Genomic DNA, 14,952 nt, shown 5'->3' on the forward strand with positions numbered 1-14,952 from the left:
ATGACCTGAGCCAAAGGCAGAGGCTTTAACCCACTGAGCCACCCAGGCACCTCTAAAGGCAGAAGCTTTAACGACTGGGCCACTTAGGCACTTCAAGAGTCAGACACTTAACCAGCTAAGCTATCCGGGCATCCCAGTAGTTGCATCTTTAAAAAAATAATAATCTGGGGTGCCTGGGTGGCTCAATCAGTTTCATGTCTGCCTTTGGCTCAGATCATGATCCCAGGGTCCTGGGATTGAGCCCTGCCTCTCTGACTACTTGTGATCTCTGTCTGTCAAATAAATAAATAAAATCTTTAAAAAAATTAATCTGGGATGCCTTGGAGGCTCAATCAGTTTCATGTCTGCCTTTGGCTCAGATCATGATCCCAGGGTCCTGGGATTGAGCCCTGGTGTCTGCCTCCCTGATCAGCAGGGAGTCTTTTCTCCCTCTCTGCCTCTCCGCAACTCATGGTCTCTCTTCTCTCTCTCTTGCTCTCACGGTCTCTATCAAATAAATAAGATCTTTAAAAAAAATCCAGTTGGCAATCTCTGCCTTTTTAAAAAAATTTGAGAGAGAGAGTGTGCAGACATCCCCAAGGTGGGGTGGGGGGTTGGTGGGGGTGTAAGGGGGACAGGGCAAAGGAGAGGGAGGGAATCTCAAACAGAATTCAGAGTGAGTGCAGAGCCCTGCCTGGGCCTCCACACAGCCTGGATCTCACAACCCAGAGATCATGATCTGAGCCAAAAACAAGAGTCATATATTTAACCGACTGAGCCACCCAGGCACACCAACAATCCTACCTTTTGATTGCAGTGTTTAAAAAATAAAGTTGATATGAAATATTGGGGTCTGGGAGTGAATGGTCAAGAAAGAATTCATGAGATGTCTTTGGTGTGAAAAGGGTGGTTTTATTAAAGCACGGGATAGCACCTGTGGGCAGAAAGAGCTACACTGGGGTCATGAACTGTACTGGGGTCATGAGAAGTAGCCCATTGTATACTTTCAGGTCGGGAAGGGGTTAGGGATAAACTAAATCTCTAAGGAGTTTGGAAGTAAGGTTTCCAGGATTTGAAGGTCTAGCTGTTGTTAGGAAAAGGTCATTTATTACTGTCTAATAAAAACCTTAGTCATGGGGCACCTGGGAGGCTCAGTGGGTTAAGCCTCTGCCTTCAGCTCAGGTCATATGATCTCAGGGTCCTGAGATCGAGCCCTGCATCAGACTCTCTGCTCGGCGGGGAGCCCGCCTCCCCATCTCTCTCTGCCTGACTCTCTGCCTACTTGTGATCTCTCTCTGTCAAATAAATAAAGAAAATCTTTAAAAAAAAAACCTTAGTCATGAGACCCTTCAGGTGTATATAAGTGGGCCATATGTTTGGGGATGATTGCTAGCATGCATCTTGGGAGGTAGAGATAAAGGGATTTTTAAAAAAAGATTTTATTTATTTATTTAATTGACAGAAGGACAGCAAGAAAGGAAACACAAGCAGGGGGAGTGGGAGATGGAGAAGCAGACTTAGGGAGCCCAATGTGGGACTCGATCCCAGGGATCGAGGGATCATGACCCAAGCCAAAAGAAGACACTTAACTGACTGGGCCATCCAGGGATTTTTATTTGTTAAAGAAGATTTATAGGATCCTGGAGGTCGGGCTAAGGTTGCTTTTTGCCTCTAGCAGAGTTCCTGGAGGAAGGTCACTGTGCCTGTCTTAAGTACTTGTTGATGGGATGCAAAGGAAATTTCATTTTTTTCTTTAGCCTTTGTTTTCACATCAAAGCAACATTTGATGTTACTTTTGACATGGTTGAATTTATATCTGCCATTTGCTGTTTGTTTTCTGTGTCTCATTTATTTTATGTCCCACTTTCTTTTGTATTAAATATATATTTATTAATGTACTGCTTTAATTCCTTGGTTGATTTTCACTTAATAGTTGCTCTAGGGATTGCAATTTGCAGACTGATTTTTTTCACAATCTACTTCAGATTAATACTGATTTTGTTCCAGTAAAACTTCTCCATTATAGCACCATTCTTTCCTTCCTCCTTTGTGCGGTAATTGTCATGTATATATAAAATAACCCAACAATACAGTATTTTAAGTATTGTCCCTCCCCCCCAGGATCCACTGATAGATATAGAATTCCTGTATTAAAGGACATACTCGTTTTTCTGGCTCTAGACCTGTGTTGGCAAACTGAACATTGGGCCATTATATCATAACAACCACCACCACATGTTTCTGATAGCGATTTGTAGGCTCCAAAGTAGTCTTATATCTGTTATGTGATTTGATATTTACAACAGTCTTTTGAGTCCAAGATTGTGTCCCTTTTTTGCGGGGAAAGCAGGCTCAGTCGCTTACCAGACAGGACACAGTGAGGCTGTGATGGAGCTGAGCTGAGAAGGCAGATTTGGCTGCGTTGTTTGTCTGTCTCTGCTGCTGCCTCTCCCTCGCCCTGCAGGCCTTCAGAGACCCAGTTCCCCTCTCCCCACCCCAGGACCTGCCTGAGCAGCCCTACCTGCAGCCCCCACTCAGCATCCTGGTGATCGAGCGCCGGGCCTTTGGCCGCACCGTGCTCGTGGGTTCGCATGTCGTCTCCCACATGCTGCGATTCATACTCCGAGGTCATGAGGACCCCCCCCGAGGAGGAAGGACAAGAGGAAGAGGCAGGGGACCTAATGCTCAAGGGACCACAAGGTAAGGGCCACCACACAGAAGCCCCTCTGGTTCCTGGTTGAGAATTATTCCAGGGGACCCGCCTGTGGGGCATGGAGTCTCACTTTTACTCACCTGACCTCCTCCTGGTGTCATTTCCCCTCTCCCAGGACAGAAGTCCCTGGATCCCTTCTTGGCAGAAGTGGGGATGCCCAGACGGCTACTGAAGGTGATGGGGTATGCGAGATGGGTGGAGAAGGGGCTGGCGGGGCTTAGGGTGGTGCTGGGTTAGGGCCAATGAGTTCTCTCTCCCTCAGGCTCCTCTGAAGAAGTTCCCCCTGGGGAGCCTCCTGAACCAAGGCCCTGAGCTGGAGGAGGAAGTCCCAGATCCCAAGGAGCTCGACTGGTGGTCCAAGTACTACGGCGTCTCTGCAGGAGCTCCGGGGCCAGGTGGGGGCGGGGGCGGGGCCCAGGCCGCAGCTGGAGGCTGAGGCCCCTAAACGCTAAGAGGGAGCTCAGGAAATGTGGTGCTCCACAGTGTTCAGAGCTCTTCATTAGACAAATCTTCTCATCTTTGTAACAGTTCTGGAAGCTGATAATTACTAATTCTATTATCTATAGCTGCGCTGTCAGAAATATGTGAGCCACGTATGTCACTGGAACTTTTGAGGTAGCCAAACTAAAAAAAAAAAAGAGGTGAAATTGATCTTAATAATAGATTTTGTTTAATATGTCTAAAATATTTCAACAAGGAACTGTTATACAAAATTACTAATGAGATATTTGACATTCTTATTTTATACTAAAAAGTTTTAAAATCTGGTGTGTGTGTTACACTTATGGCACATCTCAGTTCAGGTGCTCTCCAGGCGCACGCGGCTGGGGGTTACTGTCTGGGCAGCGCAGGTCTAGGCAAACCGAAGCTTTGAAAATGCAAGTGGTTCACACAGATAGATCTTGAACTGAGATCAGGAACTTTCCGTGTCCTGGAAAAGGGGTGGATTAAGGAGGTAAAGGGAAGGGTAGAATCTCCGACTTGCCCTTTGATTTCAGACCAACTTCGAGGAGGACGAGCTGGACGATCCCGGGGAGTCAGGTAGGAGATTTGACTTTCTTGCTCCTGCTCTGTCTGTCTCCCTCCCTCCTCTGACACCAGCATTTTTAAACTGCGGCATTTGTGTTATTCCCAGATGGGGGCCACCTCATATCTGTGGCTGGGGAGGCCCAAGACCAGGGTCAGGGGGAGGCTGAAGTCAAAGGTTCCGTATCCCAGAAGAAAGCAGTCCCCACCCTGAAGGTGAGTGGGTGTCTGGGAGAGAGAACTGTGCTGGGATTCGGGCCACTGGCCTGACACCGAGGCCCTTGCCGTTCAGATCTACAGTGGCACCCTGGTGGAAGAGTTTAACCACTTGGAAGACTGGCTGTATGTGTTTCCGCTGTACCAAGGACAAGGGGGCCACGATGGAGATGGAGAGGAAGAAGGGTCCGGACATCCTGTGGGCAAGTTCAAGGTATGTTTGGGGAAAGAAGTGGCCAAGGAGTACAGGTGGGATGCAGAGGAAAGACTCTTTTTCCAGGGACTCTTCTGTCTCCCCCCAATCCAGGGCTCCTTCCTTCTTTACCCTGAATCAGACGCAGTGCCGTTCTCCGAGCCCCAGATCTCCCGAGGAGTCCCACAGAACCGGCCCATCAAGCTCCTGGTCAGAGTGTACGTGGTAAAGGTGAGCATCCTTCACCCAGCATGTCTCCAGCAAGGGTAATGTGTGGGAAAGCTCCAGACTGCAGGAGTTGGAGGAAACACAAGGGTCAGAGTCCACCTCCTTCAGTTTTTGGGGAATCTTAGGCACAAGTGAAGAGACTCCCCAGTGTTAAAGAGCTTGTTTTTGGCACAACCCAGATTTAGAACTTAGGTCTTCTAACTCCTCTTTCATGGTTCTAGACCCTTAGTTCATAGCACGGCGAGTGTAACTCCAAGAAGAATGCAGCTCTGAATCTCAGGTTTCATAGTGGCTTGTCATCCAGTTCCTTCGTACAGATCCTTGCCTGGCTGTGGTTTTCATACAGCACTCAGCAGGGCCCTGAAGTTTCCTGGAAGGCATCTCAGGGGATGAGAGGAATGAGTGGGTTGCTTTGCTCCCTTCGATCCCAACCCCAGAATAGATTCTGTGCTTTTATCTGTTTTAAATATAAGGATTCTGAGGAAGACGGAAATTAATGTTCTGTGGTGTATCCTAGTGCATAATTCAATAGGAGGAGTTGTTTTAATCTGCTTCTAGCAGTAGCACAGACTAGATGGTCTGAAATAGCTTTCCGATCTAATACATCTAGAACCGCTGGATAAACAATCTTAAATGAATGCTAATCTCATAAGAATGGGCAATTGAACGGAAAAATAAGAATTCCCAATGGGCATAAGACGAAGAGGTAGTAGTAATCCTAATTCCTGAAGTACAAGTTGTCTTGAGAGGTTTGTCCGTGTCTGGACCCCGAGCCTTGGGTTCTAACAACCTGTCAAAGATGGGAGCCACAACCAAGACCCTTGCGTGAAGCATGACCCTCCCCAGGAAGGGCTCTGCTCTTAGTGAAAGGTGGGCCAGAGGAAACCCACCTGCTGGGAAAGGAGCCTGTTAGGGAAGTGGTCTGTTTCAGCTTCTGTTCCAACTAGGAGAAATAGAAAACAATGTCTTCCCCAAGAAATGTATGCTTTTACAATTGTTCCCTTGCCTTTTCAAGTTCCTGGGGGCTGCCTGTGTATCTTGGCTCATGGCTTCTTCCTCCATCTTCAGAGCCAGCAGCATAGCAATTTCAAATCTTTCTCCCACTGGTCCATCTCCCCCTTCCACTCGTAAGGACATTTGTGGTTACGTTGGGTTACCTGGATAAACTAGAATAATCTGGTGATTTTTTTTTTTTTTTACATTTTGTATTTTTATTTAACTGTTTAGCAGATAATTTACATATCTCCCCACCCTTTCCTTTAAGTTAGTGTGACAGTTTTCCTTAATGAACAACTTAAAGAGAAGCTTTGGTGGAGAATGGAATGTTCATCTTATGATTCTTAACCACAGCTGCAAAGTCCCCATTGCCCTGTCAGTAGCGTATCCACAGTGGGTCAGGGGATTCAAAGGTGGACATCTTTGGTGGCGGGGGCACTCTCTTCTACCTGCCACAGAATGTAAATTGCTATAATGGCTTTGGAGAACAATTTGGCAATATTTAGGAGAAGGGAAGATTTTCATTGTCAAAGCCTAATAATTATACTTCTAGATATGATCCCAGGCAAATTCTTACATATGTGTACAAGGAAAAAGAAGAATTGCTCATTCTAGGGCACCTGGGTGGTTCAATTGATTAACCGACTACCTTTGGCTCTGGTCATGATCCCGGAGTCCCAGGATCGAGTCCCACATCGGGCTCCCTGCTTGGCAGGGAGTCCACTTCTCCCTCTGACCCTCCCCTTCTCAGGCTCTCTCTTTCTCTCTCAAATTAAAAAAAATAAAATTGCTCATTTTAGCATTATTTGTAACAAAAAAATGTTTTTTTTTTTTTAAATTTTATTTATTTATTTGACAGAGAGAGAGAGAGCACAAGCAGGCAGAGGCAGAGAGAGAAGCAGGCTCCCCACCGAGCAAGGAGCCCGATGCGGGGCTCGATCCCAGGACCCTGAGATCATGACCCGAGCCGAAGGCAGCGGCTTAACCCACTGAGCCACCCAGGCGCCCCCAAAAAAATGTTTTTAAAGATTTTATTTGAGGCACCTGGGTGGCTTAGTGGGTTAAGCCTCTGTCTTCGGCTGGGGTGGTGGTCTCAGGGTCCTGGGATTGAGCCTTGCATTGGGCTCTCTGCTTGGCAGTGAGCCTGCTTTCCCCCCACCCCCTGTGTGCCTCTCTTCCTACTTGTGGTCGTGCTCTCTCTCTCTCTCTCTCTGTGTAAAATAAATAAATAAAATCTTTAAAAAATAAAAATAAGGATTTTATTTATTTATTTGAGAGAGAGAGAGAGAGAGAGATACACAGAGAGAGAGCATGAGCAGGGGGCGGGGCAGAGGGAGAAGCAGACTCTCCCCTGAGCAGGGAGCCAGATAGGGGGCTCGATCCCAGGATTCTGGGGTCATGACCCAAGCCAAAGGCAGATGCTTAACCGACTGAGCCACCCAGGCACCCCATAACAAAATGTTTTTTAGAAATGACCTCAAGTGGGGGTCCTGGGATTGAGTCCCACCCACATTGGGCTCTCTGCTCAGCAGGGAGCCTGCTTCCTCCTCTTTATCTCTGCCTGCCTCTCCGCCTACTTGTGACCTCTCTCTCTGTCAGATATATAAATAAAATCTTAAAAAAAAAAAAAGGAAGAAGAAAACGCAAGGGCCAGAGCCTCTGTTGTGGTTTCTGCAGGAAAAGCAAGGCAAGGCAGAGTGAGCAGGCTTAGGATTGGTTAGTGTGAATAATTCCAGCAGGCTCTTGGGTACAGGGGCTGTCTCCCTGTCTCTAATTGTCTGGTGCCTGGCTCTGGGGTGATTAGGGCAGAGGAACTTACTTCCTGGAGTAGGAGAGCCCGATGGGGGAGACAGTTCAGAGCACGGGCTCTGGACTGGTTGGTTTCCATATGAAAGGTGCCCTGGGCAGTGAGCTGTCATACACAAGGTGAACTAGCACAGGCAAAGATGCTCAACATGGCTCGTCATCAGAGAAATGCACATTAAAACCACAGTGAGGGACCACTTTGCATACACTAGAATGGTTAAAATTAAAAGGACTGACAATACCAAGTATTGCTAAGGATATGGAGCAACTGGAATGCTCATACACAGCAGACAGCAGTGTAAAAAACACTAAAAATGGGCGCCTGGGTGGCTCAGTCAGTTGGTTATCTGCCAACAGCTCAGGTCGTGATCTCGGGGTCTTGGGATCGAGTCCCGCATCGGGCTCCTTGTTTGGCAGGGAGCCTGCTTTTCCCTCTCCTTCTGCCTGCTGCTCCCCTGCTTATGCTCTCTCTCTGTCAAATGAATAAATAAAACCTTTAAAAAAAACACTAAAAATATATTGCTGTATATAAATTATACTTCATAATTTGTTATGTATTTATTAAATTATGTAGTTTTCAAGACAGAAAAGTAAGTTTAATATGTACAGTTAAAAAAACATGCAAAATGGTGCCATATATTGCTTAGGGGTATGTGTACATGTAGTTAAAAATATTTTCACTTTTTTGGTGTGTGTAAATCCTAAACCCCAAAGTGTCCTAGCTACTTCAGGGATGAAAAGGGAATTAAATCAGATAAGGAGATTCAATTTGTTGGTAGTGTTTTCTTTCTTAAGCTGGGTACACATGTGCTCATTGATTTATTCTTTTATATTAAAATATCTTTATCATTATAAAAAATAAAAGTGAATAATACAGGAAATTGATTTAAATATTAAAGCCCTATACATTTTTCCACATATCTCCTGTTTCATTATCTTTTTCATTGTACCTATTTATATGTCTTAATATTTCATAATTATTTAAAAGTCACCTTGTCCAGCCTCTCTGTTAATTCCTCATGGTGGGAGTTCTCCTCGGTAACCTGCTGCTTACACTTAATCTGAGATTTAGTCCAGCAAGGGTAACCCGGGGTTATGACAGTGACACTTTTCTCAGCCCCACCCTATTCTGTCCCTCTAGGCTACCAACCTGGCTCCTGCAGACCCCAGTGGTAAGGCAGACCCTACGTGGTGGTGAGTGCTGGACGGGAGCGGCAGGACACCAAGGAACGCTACATCCCCAAGCAGCTGAATCCCATCTTTGGAGAGTGAGGCTGGGCCCTGGGCGTGGGAATGGGAGCACCTTTACCATTTGATCCCCTGGCCCCAGGGCTCCCACTCAGGCAGCTGCCGTGGTGATGGTGAGGGAACGGATGGAGGCTGACGAGACCCCTGGAGCCCCTGCCCCCACAAGCCCACCTCCTAGGTCATGGAGGTGTCTTCAGGTGTTCTCCCTCCTGTCCAGGGTCCTGGAGCTCAGCGTTTCTCTCCCTGCCGAGCCAGAGCTGACTGTGGCTGTGTTTGACCATGACCTCGTGGGTTCTGACGACCTCATTGGGGAGACCCACATTGATCTGGAAAACCGATTCTATAGCCACCACAGGGCCAACTGTGGCCTGGCCTCCCAGTATGACGTGTGAGTCCTATAGACCCTCAGAAGCCTTTGAGTCTGAACAAAGACATTCAAATTTACATTCCCATTGGTGTCCAGATCCTTTGAGTTCATTGAAGGGGACCACCCCATGACCAAGACCTTATAGTGTAGTGGGTCAAGGCCTGGGCTTAGGATTTGGGATCTTATAACTATTAAGTCACTTGATCTCTCTGAGCCTCTGTTTCCTCAGCTGCAAAATGGAGGGAATATCAGTATCCCCGCCACTGGAGCATGTGGCATACATCTTTGATTTTCATGGTTACCATTAGCGAGGACTAATCTGTCTTGCATTAGAGTTATAAATCTGGATCCCGTGTCTTCAGGGGACCCCATCCATGCTCCTGTGCCCAACTGTGTCCATATGCTGACCCCGATGGAGGCCACAGGGACGGGTACAATGCCTGGCGTGATGCATTCCGGCCTTCGCAGATCCTGGCGGGGCTCTGCCAACGCTGTGGCCTCCCCGACCCTGAATACCGAGCCGGGGCTGTCAAGGTGGGCAGCAAAGTCTTTCTGACACCGCCTGAGACCCTGCCTCCAGGTACCAGCCCCTCTCTGATGGACAGCCCCGAGGAAACAAGATTGTTAACAAGGTCCAGGGGGCCCCTGGGGCCCACTCTAGTGTGTGCCCAAAAGAGCCTGCCTCCTTCTGCAAGCAGAGGAAGTGAGTTTGGCTGAGTAAGGATGAGATTCTTGGATGGCAGGGAGAAAATGGTCTTTGTGGGTGAGCATGATCTTCAGAGAGCCCTCAGGATGCCCTTTCTCCATGACCTTTACCTGGGCACGACCTCAGAGGCCTAGCTAATCAAGCTTCCAGAACATTGGGTGGCCCATAGAGGATCCCATATGACAAAACATGGCTGAAGAATTGAGCTCATGCCTCATAACTGGCTGGTGGTCTGTCTCATTTAGGGACATGGTCCCTCCCATCCCACTGGCCACTGGAACACTGCTGGTGTTTCACTGGTGGAAGTGGTTGGAGAAGCATCTTCCCACTTTCTGAGCCTTGTGGACTTGCCCTCCCCGCCCACGGGCTTTGTTCCAAATAGCAGCTGCCTCAGCTTTGCACCTCTGCTGAGGACTGGGGGAGGAAGGCAGCAGCATTGGGAGCTGCGCAGAACCCAAGCTTGCGCACCTCTTGTTGCAGGTAGAGGGGGCCCCAAGGTGGCAAGTGAGGTCCCTGAGGAGGCACAGGCATTGCTGGTGCTGCGGCGCTGGCAAGAGATGCCGGAGCTTGGGATCCAGCTGGTGCCTCAGCACGTGGAAACTCGCCCCCTCTACCATCTCCGCAGCCCAGGGCTGCTGCAGGTGAGGGAGGTTTCAGAACCCCAGAACTCCCACCTGCTCCTGGACCTTGGGCCTTCCCCAAGACCTTTACCTGGGCACGACCCGGCCACTTCTGATTTGACTCCTGATCCTGGTCCCCAGCATTCCCACTCCAGTCTTAGACCCCCATCCGGGACTCCATACCTCCAGCCCCGACTTTGTTCCTTCAGGATCCCCACCCCTGGGCCACCAAGGCTAAGAGCTGGCACTCCCAATCTGACCTCAACCACAGGTCCCTAGGATCTGGACCTTGGGAACTTACTTTTTATCTCAACCTTCCACCCCAGGGCTTGATCCTTAACACAACTTCTGCTCTGGAAGCCCCTCTTTCGGACTCTACCTTCATCCTTACCCCCACCCCCCACCCCCCAGCACCCAGGGATCTACGGGACTGTACCCTCTTGATCCCAGCTCTTCTCTCCTTTGGCTGTTGCTGGAGGAGGGATCTTCGGTGGGGCCCTTCAGCCTGGTCCTGTGTTCCCAGGGATCCCTTCACATGTGGATTGATATCTTTCCCCGCGATGTGCCTGCCCCACCCCCAGTTGACATCAAGCCTCGACAGCCAATCAGGTGAGCGCCCCGACCCCTCCTCCCCGGGGTAGGCGCATCCGGGGACTGCCGGCCGCAGACTGCCAGTGAAACAGGCAGAGGCCGCTGACCCAGGCTTTTCTGTTGGGCGAGCCATTAAATTCCCTTCCTTCTCATAAGCCATTGTGAGTAGGGAGCTGTCACCTGCAACCAAAAGAGTTTAAATATCAATAAACCCTTTCCGAGTTGAGCTCATCAGAGTGGAGTTTGGTGTAGGGGGTATGTGCTTCAGATGTCCACAGTCTGTCACTTTCTACCTGTGGGCTCTGCTTTCGTTGCTGTCACTCTATGGGAGGCTCCTGCAGTCTGGGGGCAAGGTGGCTGCTAACGGTGCCAGGCTTACATCTTGCCAACTCAACTCCTTGAGCAGAAACATAAACGTGTCTTTACCAGGCTGAGCAAAAGTCTCAGGGCTGACTCTCCTCGATCAGCTTGCTTCAAATGCTGGTCCCTTAACCAATCCCTTAACCAACCCGCGTGGTTGGGGGGCTGGCCTCTGCCACCTCTGGAGCCTGGGAGAGGTCAGATTGACAGTGTGGGGGGTGAGGTGGGGGGATATCCAGGAAAAACCCTGGCAGCCAAGGACAGGGCTATTTGGGGTAGTACAGGAAAGCTGGAGCCCCTCCTTCTGCCCCTCAGGGGCTGCATGCCCTCATCCCCGCTGTCTCTCTGCCCCTCCCACTTGTGTCTGCAGACTGGCGCTCTCTCCTCTGCACCCTAGAACTGCAGCTTGCATGTCAGCCTGCTGCTGATGCCTCCAGCTCTGTATCTGAGGTTATAGTCAACCTTGTCATGGCCATGGCCGAGGTCCTTCCTGCTTCCTGCAGCCCCTCTCAGGAGCGCCTCAAGAGTCTTAAAACTCTCTTCCAATACATTCCCCAGCTATGAGCTCAGAGTCATCATCTGGAACACGGAAGATGTGGTTTTGGATGATGTGAACCCGCTCACTGGAGAGCTGTCCAGTGACATCTATGTGAAAAGGTGAGCCTGCGGGCACCCAGGCCGATGGCTGCGGACTAAGCGGAGATTGAGGTCAGGGGCTGGGGGCTTGCGGGAGCTGGGGAAAGGGTTAGCCTGGTGGTGGGGTGGGGAGGCAAGCTGGGGGAGAGCGTGTTTCTGGGTTGGGTCTCTGTGCTGGGGTCCAGCCCTCTGCCTGCCCCTCTCCCCTGCCTGTAGCTGGGTGAAGGGGCTGGAGCACGATAAGCAGGAGACAGATGTTCACCTCAACTCCCTGACGGGAGGGAAATTTCAACTGGCGCTTCGTATTCCGCTTCGACTACCTGCCCACGGAGCGGGAGGTGAGCGTCCGGCGCCGGCCTGGACCCTTCGCCCTGGAAGAAGCCGAGTTCCGGCAGCCAGCGGTGCTGGTCCTGCAGGTCTGGGACTATGACCGCATCTCTGCCAATGACTTCCTTGGTACGGCTTCGCCTTCCTCCTGCCTCACCCCCGGGCTCCAATTTCTGCCTTTGTTGCCCCTGCTCCCCGTCCCTTGGTTCCCTACTCTAACCCAGCCCTGGATGCTGGGTTTCAGACCCTTAGGTCACTATTCTTGGCTTTCTGGCCTCCTTACTGAACTTAGCCCAGAGCACAGACCTCTATTCCCACCCTATAATGTCCCCAATCCAAGGTCACTTTGGACTCTGACGCCATGGTCCCTGCTTTGGCAGTCCAGTTCCATCCTTGGCTCTGTTTGGCTGGGCTCTGACAAGCTGCTGGCACGAACACCGTGCTGTGTGGCCCGCTGCTGTGGCCTGAGCATCACCCCGGAGCTTCTAAGCCCCAAGGCACAGTCCTGCTGTGTGGGGGGGGGGGGTTGCTAGACAGACCCTGATCTCTGGCCTAACCCCAGAGCTCCGGACTTACAGGATCCCTGGAGCTGCAGCTGCCAGACATGGTGCGGGGTTCCCCGGGGCCCCGAGCTCTGCTCCGTGAGGCTGGCCCGGGACGGGGCCAGGCCGAGGTGCAACCTCTTCCGCTGCCGCCGCCTGCGGGGCTGGTGGCCTGTGGTGAAGCTGCAGGAGCCGGAGGATGAGGTACGGGAGCAGCGGGAGGCTTCAGCCGGCAAGAAGAGGCGGAGGAAGAAGAGGAAGGGCCGGCCGGAGGATTTAGCGTTCACGGACCCCAGAGGCCACGTCCACGTGCTCACGGTGGGTGAGGCGGACTCCTGACCGCGGGCTGCTGATTGTGGGGGGCGGGGGAGGGGCAGGAGGGGCGGCCTAAGCCCACCTCCGAGCCTGGCCTCTGTTCCCCCTTTCTTTAGGGGAAGGTGGAGGCAGAGTTTGAGCTGCTGACCGTGGAGGAGGCGGAGAAGCGGCCAGTGGGGAAGGGCCGGAAGGAGCCGGAGCCCTTGGACAAGCCCAAGTGAGGGGGAGGCGGGGTCGAGCGGGGCAGGAGGGGCCGGAGTGGGGCAGGGGCTTGCTCGGCGTTCTGACATCCCCTTTTCCCCCGCCCCCACAGCCGCCCGAAAACTTCCTTCAACTGGTTTGTGAACCCACTTAAGACTTTCGTCTTCTTCATCTGGCGCCGGTACTGGCGCATCCTGGTGCTGCTGCTGCTGCTGCTGCTGGCCCTGGTCGCCGTCTTCCTCCTCCTGGTCTTCTAGACCTTGCCCGGCCAGATCAGCCAGGTCGTCTTCCGCCCCCTCCACCAGCCCTGACCCTAACTGACCCTGCATACTCTTCCTGGAACTCCCGCCCCTCCAGTCCTCCTGGGGAGTTCTTCTCACCGACAGGAGCTGTTGGGAGTTCACTGCTTTCCTTGAATAAACTTGACTGTGCCTCCCCTCTGATGCCTGAACTTAGGGTGGACATGATACAAGGGCAGAAAACAAAGCTTTCCCCGGGTGACAGGTGCTGGGGACTCACCCAAGGGTGTGAGGCTGCTCAGAGGAAGAACGGGACCTGGCAGGAAGTTCAAGGCCAAGAGTCCTGGCCACCAAGCTATCACCTGTTGCTCTTGCTTCTGATAATGACATCCCTTTTACTTAACCTGCTTATGGCTTCTACCATTCTGTGACAGCTAAGCACTTACCTACTTCTGATATGCTGAGAGTAAGCCTATCAGCACACTTCTGGTTGCAAATAGAAATCGCAACCCAAACTGGCTGAAGCAAAAAGGCATTTTGGGGAGCTGGCACGGTTGCGATTCCCAGGGCTTAGCCGGCAGCCTGTCCCAGGGGTCAGAAGATGTCACTAGGACCGGTTCTCTGCCTGTGGGCTCAGCTGTCCTCTGGGGGCTAGGTCATTTGTAGAGGGTTCGCCACCCCGCCGGAACTGCAGGATGGCGGCACCAACCTCAGGTCTCCCCACATTCATGTCCTAGTTTTCCTAGTTCCGACAGAGCCCAGAGCTGGCAATGTCGCGCTGGGGGTGGGAGACATGTGGATTGAGACCTCCCTGGAGCTTAGGGTGGGAGATCAAACCTCCTCCCCAACACAGAAGCTGAGAAGGTAGACAGGGAGGTTTCTAGAGGAAACTCGGGGTTTTATTAACAAGTAGAAATGGTTTCCAGCTGACAGAAAAAACAAGGCTCACTACAGCACGCAATCTGATCTGTAACTTGCAGAGGAGACCTGGCCAAGGTCACAGCTCGTGAGGGATCCCATCAGAGCTAGATCTCAGGTCTTTCTGCCTCTAGACGTTTTGCTCTCATCGTCCTACCCTGCTGCTTGTCCTCTCTACTTCCCTCCCTACGAATGTCTTACCCAGCCCCTCCCTGAGAAACGATCGGGCGAACTGACTGGCGCTAATGCCCCTGCTTCCGGGGCTGCTGTGCAGTGGGCTCCTGGCCCTGGCTCTGCACACGTACTGTGGGCTGTGATGGGAAGCCCTGGCGAGCTCCAGAGCTGGGGATCTGACGCCAGCCCGCCTCCAGAACGGCCACTGCTACCATGCCTCCGTTTTCCAGTGCTGCCTCCACCTTGGAGACTGCACATGACCTGCCTGGATCCCGCTCAGGAGACTGAGCCCAGGGTGGCAGGGAGAGGCCCTGGCTTCAGCTATCACGGAAGAGGGGGCAAGCCCCAGCCTGCACCCAAGGCCCTAGTACCACTGGGATCAGCCTGTCATGAGCCTGCGGGCCGTGGTGGCTCCAGGAAGCTCCTCCTGGAAAGGTCCATCTCCACCCTGGAGCTGAGCCCAAAAGGCCCAAAGACCACCTCAGAGGAGGGACGGAGGACAGTGGGACGGACATTCATCTGGTGTGACTAAAGCCCCATGAGCCAGGGGA

General features: G+C 51.6%; 1 protein-coding gene across 1 annotated transcript in view; it reads left to right on the forward strand.

The window, feature by feature from the left end:
* The window catches only part of LOC116868773 (fer-1-like protein 4), a 33,263-nt gene extending 19,845 nt beyond the window's left edge, over positions 1 to 13,418 (forward strand). Inside the window, 22 exon segments of the mRNA XM_032859415.1 lie at positions 2,444 to 2,617; positions 2,619 to 2,679; positions 2,808 to 2,866; positions 2,955 to 3,059; positions 3,061 to 3,087; positions 3,691 to 3,733; positions 3,828 to 3,934; positions 4,011 to 4,148; positions 4,242 to 4,358; positions 8,299 to 8,335; positions 8,338 to 8,425; positions 8,623 to 8,793; positions 9,198 to 9,352; positions 9,959 to 10,119; positions 10,622 to 10,707; positions 11,608 to 11,706; positions 11,902 to 11,964; positions 11,966 to 12,141; positions 12,591 to 12,631; positions 12,633 to 12,872; positions 12,986 to 13,086; positions 13,183 to 13,418. Coding sequence (XP_032715306.1) covers positions 2,444 to 2,617; positions 2,619 to 2,679; positions 2,808 to 2,866; positions 2,955 to 3,059; positions 3,061 to 3,087; positions 3,691 to 3,733; positions 3,828 to 3,934; positions 4,011 to 4,148; positions 4,242 to 4,358; positions 8,299 to 8,335; positions 8,338 to 8,425; positions 8,623 to 8,793; positions 9,198 to 9,352; positions 9,959 to 10,119; positions 10,622 to 10,707; positions 11,608 to 11,706; positions 11,902 to 11,964; positions 11,966 to 12,141; positions 12,591 to 12,631; positions 12,633 to 12,872; positions 12,986 to 13,086; positions 13,183 to 13,381 — 2,448 coding nt within the window. The 3' untranslated portion in view covers positions 13,382 to 13,418.
* Positions 13,419 to 14,952: the final 1,534 nt, after the last annotated feature.

This window comes from Lontra canadensis, unplaced genomic scaffold (genome assembly GCF_010015895.1).
Source record: "Lontra canadensis isolate GAN:19392208 unplaced genomic scaffold, GSC_riverotter_1.0 scaffold16, whole genome shotgun sequence".
NCBI classification, from domain to species: domain Eukaryota; kingdom Metazoa; phylum Chordata; class Mammalia; order Carnivora; family Mustelidae; genus Lontra; species Lontra canadensis.